The following is a 6,729-nucleotide window of genomic DNA, read 5'->3' as shown; positions in this document are numbered from 1 at the left end:
ATGAGCCGTTGTTTCAAATGCAAGTTGCATATGCCCATTGCCAAAAGGTGGCAGTGTGGCTTCATGCAATGGATTTATCTCCAAGGAATCTGACCAGATCAAGTTTGACTGCATACAAGGTGATGTTCTGTAGCATTAAGGTGGTGAAGATCTTTTATTCACTTCGAGAGGGTTTATATCTCTTGTGGGTAGTACACCAAGACTCATGAATACAAATGGATAAAACACAAAGCTCTTTGAAGACCTACAGCATGTTAAAATCTTCTTCTTGGTCTCTTATATGTCTTAGCATGATGCATTATGTAGGTGTGCAGACATACGGAAAGGAGACATCAGTTCCATCAGCTGCAGGCAGCAGCTCAGTGTGCTTCTCTAGAGACTCGCTCCAGTGTCACACTTGCTTAATTCCAGTAATGTTGCCCAATTAAGTATGATGTAGGGTTGCCTGCTGGGACCCCTGCGTTTTGAGTTTATATTGAAGAGTCTCAGCCACTTAGGTCAGATGGCTACAGGCTCTCAACATGAATAATTAATCCCAAAATTGACCTTGTTCTTATTGGTAGCTCTTTTTGCTGGTAACAGCTGAATATGACAAAAACAACTGTTCCAGTTTGTTATGAATGTTGACATCCTATGAACATTGAAAACCCATTTCAGGTTTTTTCATTAATGTAAATTCCATTTAGCTGATTAGCTTTGTTGAAAGTTTACTTGAACTTCAAAAAAAAATGTTTGAGCATGACGAACATGAATGTCTGTTTGAACAAGACAGAGTTTGAAATATTATCAAAGATACTCATTTATTTAAAAGGAAATAGATAATACAAATGAAACAATTTTCATTTTGTCACATAAATGATTTCATGAGTCATTAACAGCGAAAAGAATCCAGTTTTCACAGAGGAAACTCATTTGGCCCTCTGCTTGCAAACACTTCTTCCATGAGCTTCATGACATAGATTGTTTTGACACATGGCGCCCCCAAAAAGTGCTTTCTGTGAATTAAATATTGTACAGTGCACTTCCAAAATAACAATACATCACATCTGATCATTCATTGGTAAACATCTTTTATATCAAAGAACATAAATCTTCAAAGTTTCTTCAATACAGTACATTTATAAGAGAACTCATACAGACTCAGCGCAGCCTTTCCAGTCTCAAAGTATTTCACATTTAATGACCTCCCTTTGGATTTCTACCACTGATTTCTGATTAATGTTGCTTTTTTTGGGCAACCTGCAGTTCTGTCTCTCAGAGCACAGCCTCACCCGTTCTTCTCACACTTCAGCTGTCCTCTGCTCTCCCTAAGTTTGTCCCTCTGACTGTCCGCAGTCTTGGAGTCTCCTCTTAGATCGCACATCACGGCTCGGAGGGTTCTAAATGTGTCCATCCGGGTTATCTGGCTGGCGTGAAGCCTGACTTCTGAACCCTGAGATGCACTTAGGGAACTAAGGGAGCGCACTGAGGCCAGATTACGCTCCTTTCCGGAGGGACGGCGTGGTGTGGTCATGGTGCCGGGGTCCTCTGTGTGCTCCATGTCTCTGATGACCTCACAAAGGTAACGTGCCAAGTCTTGGCTGGAGAAGGAGAAGGCTCTCTGAGAGCGGCGGAAGGTCAGAGGGGAGGACAAGGTTTCTGCCTCTGAGGGGGGGATGGACAGACGCAGGGCAATAGCTGCACTGCCACTCCCATTCGACATCCCCTTTTTATTGTTGTCTTGAAGCGTAGTCTGTGGGTTGGAGCTGGTGTTTTGTGTGTAGCTGTAGCGGAGGGACTGTGCTGGGCTAGGCTGGAGGGAGCGTTGCAGCTCCACCATGTTAAAGGCATTCTGAGATAGCAATAAAAAAAGGACAAAAGACAATAAAAGATACATTTAGAACCATGCAATCTTTTTTGAAAATCAGCCGATAAGAGCAGAATTGCACGCGCCATAATGACCGGTGCCATTTTGTCATTGTGCATGATAATTTAACCAGTGAGGCTCAACTGATGATTCTGAAAGTAAATGAGCCTGTTACTTAGACTAAGATGGGAATCCACAGCATAGTAAAGTGAAATTGGCAACAACAGCTCCTTTGATCAGCCAAGTAATTAATTATCTGTGTGAGGGGATGGTGTTCTGCTCTTACCAAGCCCATTAAAACTGAAGCATTAACAGCTATTGGTGCGTTTTTGCTTAATTTCACCTAATTGACTTACATCCCTCGATCTCCAGGGGACTGATATTTGGTTATCATTTAGCAGCAGAACGCATTTCTTTATCAAATGTTAATGTTTTCTTTCTCAATTGTGTCCTCATTTGTGTTCTTAGGCCTAAAACATACTGTGATAACATTTACAATGCCTTGCAAAAGTAGTCATTATACTTTTACACATTTAGCCACATTACAACGACATACTTAAATGTATTTTATCCGGAATTATATGACAGACCATCAGAACGTAGCTCATAATTTTCAAGTGGATTGAAAAAGATGCACGGTTTTCAAATTATTTGACAAAACAAATCAGAAAATTGTGGCAGTCATTTTTATTCTGCCCTTTCACTCTGTTACCCTTCAATAAAATTCTGTGTAACCAAATTTCCTTTAGAAGTCGCCTTAATAAATGTCTACCCATGTGTTATTTAATCTCAGTATAAAAACAGTTGTTCCTTGAAGACTTCAGAGGTTTGTTCAAGACCAATAATAAACGAACAGCATCGCGAAGACCAAGAAACAGACCAGTGACAGTAAGAGATACCCTTGTGGAATAGTTTAAAGCAAGATTTGGTTATAAAGCAAGTGTTGAACACTTGCTTTATAGATGATAAATTAAACATAGAAAAGTATGTTTAATTCATCATCTGAAAACAGAGTGTGGCACCACCCGAACCCTAAACAAAACATGGCTGTCCACCCAAAGTGTAAGATGGGCAAAGAGAGCATTAATCAGACAACAGCCAAGAGGTCAATAGCAACTCTGAATGAGCTACATAGATCTCCAAGTCAGGTGGAAAAATATTTCAAAAGGGTAACTATTATCTGGGAACTTCACAAATCTGGCCATAGAAAAGGAGGGAAAAGAAAGTAATAGTTGAAAGAAACTCATAAGAAGTTATATTTGCAGTTTGGTGCAAACCATGAAGGTGTCATAAGAATGGTGTGAAAGAATGTGGTCTGGTCAGATGAGCTTCACCTTTTTGGTCTATATGCAAAGATATTGATAAAGAAGCAGCCAAGAAGCCAATGGGAACTCTGGAAGAGTTGAAGAGATCCACAGTTCAGATGAGGTAATCTGTCCACAGCAAAACTATTAGTTGTATATTCTATAAAACTGGTCTCTAGGAGAGAGTGGCAAAAACAAAGCCTCTGTTGAAAGAAAGCCATAAGAGGTTAAAGTTAAAGTTTGCCATAAGCAATTTGGGAGACAGCAAAAATTTGGAAGATGCTGGCAGGATCATATTGTAGGAATGATTTCTCCTGCAGGGACAGGAAACTGTTTAAAGTTTCTAGGAAAATGGATAGAGGGGATTTTGAAACAAAACCTGTTAGGCTGCATAAACTTGAGACTTGACATTTTCCAGCCGGACAACAACCCTGAACACACAACCAGAGCTACAAAGGAATGGTTTAAATCCAAATGAGAATCAGTGGGTAGTCTTGAAAACTAAAGTTCACAGATGCTCGTATCCCAATCTGATTGAGTTTACGCCGATTTGCAAAAATGATTTGACAAACTTTCAGTCTGGAGATGTACAAAGCTAATAGTGACATACCCCAAACGACTTGTAAGTGAAACTGAGATTGGCCCTTCACTTACCTGGTCCTGTTCCCCGCCACCTTCCTCGTCGTAGTTGAGCACATTTTCTCGGATGTCCTCCCACTCACCATGGTGTGCTGACACCTGGTAAACACCTTCCTTTAGGCCCTTGTGTCTCCTCCAGCAGGAGTAAAGAAACAGCCCCAGCATCAACACTGAGGGGTGCCAGAGAGCGTGTTAGCACAGCAGGCAGCACTCTACCATAATTAAAATGAGAATCTGAGCAGAAAAAATATGTCTTTGGGTGAAAAAAAGAATGAGAGCACAAAGTTGTTATACAAATTTTAAAACTCTGGTTATAAACACTCATTCTGGAATTCCCATGTTACTAAATCCATTTTTCATCAAAAGCACTAAAACAGCCCACATTATTTGAAATAAATAACACAAAATGAATAACAAATACGAAAACCATAACTGATTCATTCCACAAGGCCTGCTGGCCACAATGAGCTTACAGTTAAGAGGCACTAATGGAACAAACGTGGAAATGGAGGCACCACCTTTCCACCCATTCTCTATGATGTTGGCTCCCTGTTTCCTGTCTTATCAAAGACCGCAGCTCCTCGGAAACCTTTTAAATAAATTTGTACTCCTCCCAGCTTAAACTCAGAGCCTCAGTGGCTCAGCTAAACGTGGGGAGGAATACTGCGGAAGCTGAGCAGGAAAAGGTCCTAAAGCACACACATCAATCACATCTATTGTGTGCTGAATTATACAATATGCTGGACTGACCTTTAAAAACCCATTAATCTCAACCAATATTTTCATGCTGTCTGCCATCCTTCTTAATCATTTTTTTCTTCTTTCCACTATCTGTTTTCTCTCCTGAAAATCTTTTCTCTGTTGCCTCTCTATTTCCGTTTTCATGTTGTCGCGGCATGTTGGAATGTTCCTCCCTGCTTACTCCGCTCGTTCTAACTCATTAAGTCTCTCCCCTTTCCTGTTTTTCCAGTCCCTCTCCAGCCTCTTTTGGCCTTAGCTTTTATCTCGCTTACAAGATGGGATCCATTTAACCTAGAGTATCTTACAAGGTGTAAGCTAAGTACTGGTTTAATTGAAAATCTTCAGAGAAATGTGAGATAATGGCATTAGTCTTAGATTTTTAGAGTAATTGCTTTAGAAGAGAATACTGCAAGAAATGACTCCTTGTTGGTCACAGGAGCAGAAAAACAAGTCCCCCACAGGTAATATGCACCGCAAAGAAGCAAAGAAATACTCTTTTCTATTAAAAATCATTGCTTTCATTGTCTGTAAAGGAAGAGACCCTGTCTACTTTTAATACTTTAAATAAAACATCCTTTTTGATAAAGCCTATAGTTAAAGTGGCTTAGGTTATCCTTAGCTATCTTTGTAGTTATGCTGCAATAGACATGTGTGGCTGAAGGACATACTGGCCACTTTTCTTCACTGTGCTAATTTTTCCTACTGCTCTCCATCTCTGCATTAACTGTGTGTCTTCCATTGAAATCCAGCAGATTCCAGTCGGTGCAGAGGCTGCTCAAGTGTTTGGCAGATGTGAGAGCATCGATGGTGCTGTTCTTTCTTTATTTAAATAACAAAAAGAGGGAATTTTATTTGGTAAATCTGACCTGCTGACAGGATGCAGTAGTACTGCTGGGTCAATGGACTCTGGTTGTGAGTCTGTTAGAAGTAAAAAGGCCAGTTCATTAGTCCAGTCTAGACTGACTTAACTAGACTCTCATTCAGCTGCTTCAAAATTCAGCTGCCTAGGGATAAGACCATATGAACATATCACCCCAATTTTGTATTCCCTCCAATGGCAGCCAGTTTCTGTTCAAATTGTTTTTTAATACGTTACTTTTAGTTTTTAAATGTCTAAATGTTCTGGCACCTTCTTACCTTAAGTAGTTTTTACATCAACACAGCCCCGGTATAACTTTAAGAGCCTGATCTACTAAAGGTTTGCGTGTATAAAAACATGTGCAAGCTTGATAGTGTGCGCAAAGCTGATCTACTAACCAGATGCACTGACAATTGTGTCTGTCAAATGAGCAGAATAGCAGGCACCATTTAGCGCATTTGCCTTCATGAATATGCAGAATATATGCTGATTATCAGAACATGCAAAATCCTGGGAGGAGGATATGGAAATGTCATCATTTAGCACGTGCAATGTACTCATACTTGTCGACTTCTGCTTTTTCAGGACTGGGTCGCAGGGGCAGCAGTCTCAGCAAAGACACCCAGATGTCCCTCTCCCCAGACACCTCCTCCAGCTCTTCTGGGGGGGGGCCCAAACATTCCCAGGCCAGCCAGGAGACAGTCCCTCCAGTGTGTCCTGGGCCATCACCTGAGCCTCCTCCCAGTGGGACATGCCTGAAACACCTTCTGAGGGAGGGGTCCGGGGGGCATTTGAAATAAATGCTCGAGCCACCTCAGTTGACTCCTCTTGAAGTGGAGGAGCAGCGGCTCTACTCTGCGCCCCTCCCTGATGGCCGAGCTCCTCACTCAATGTCTAAGGGAGTGCCCGGCCACCCTGGAGAGGAAGCTCATTTCAGCCGCTTGTGTCTGGGATCTTGTTCTTTTGGTCAATGATACAACATAGACCGACTGGTAAATTGAGAGCTTCGCCTTTCAGCTAGCTCTCTTTTCACCACTCTCTTTCCACAACAATGGACTGGCCCATGCCAATCCATCTGTTAATCTCTTGCTCTTCCTTCACTTGCGAACAAGATCCCAAGATACTCCTCCACTTGAGACAGGAACTCACCTCCAAGAGGGCAAGCCACCCTTTTCAGGTCGAGAACCATGGCCTCAGACTTGGAGGAGCTGATTCTCATCCCCACTGCTTCGCATTTGGCTGTGTGCCGACCTAGTGCATGCTGTAAATTTTGGCTGGAGAGAGCCAGCAGAACCATGTCATCCGCAAAAAGCACAAACAAAATCCGCTGGTCCCCAAAC

At 41.8% G+C, this 6,729-nt stretch overlaps 1 protein-coding gene across 1 annotated transcript in view; it reads right to left on the bottom strand.

The window, feature by feature from the left end:
- Positions 1 to 781: 781 nt before the first annotated feature.
- The window catches only part of LOC124858416 (neural-cadherin-like), a 176,702-nt gene continuing 170,754 nt past the window's right edge, over positions 782 to 6,729 (bottom strand). The window contains exons 32-33 of the mRNA XM_047350454.1: positions 3,805 to 3,959; positions 782 to 1,831 (exon numbers count right to left, since the gene is read on the bottom strand). Of these exons, the coding sequence (XP_047206410.1) occupies positions 1,268 to 1,831; positions 3,805 to 3,959 (719 nt within the window). The 3' untranslated portion in view covers positions 782 to 1,267. The remainder of the gene's footprint in view (positions 1,832 to 3,804; positions 3,960 to 6,729) is intronic.

Source organism: Girardinichthys multiradiatus, chromosome 2, assembly GCF_021462225.1.
Source record: "Girardinichthys multiradiatus isolate DD_20200921_A chromosome 2, DD_fGirMul_XY1, whole genome shotgun sequence".
Lineage (NCBI taxonomy): Eukaryota > Metazoa > Chordata > Actinopteri > Cyprinodontiformes > Goodeidae > Girardinichthys > Girardinichthys multiradiatus.
This window is presented reverse-complemented; position numbering and strand designations above follow the sequence as displayed.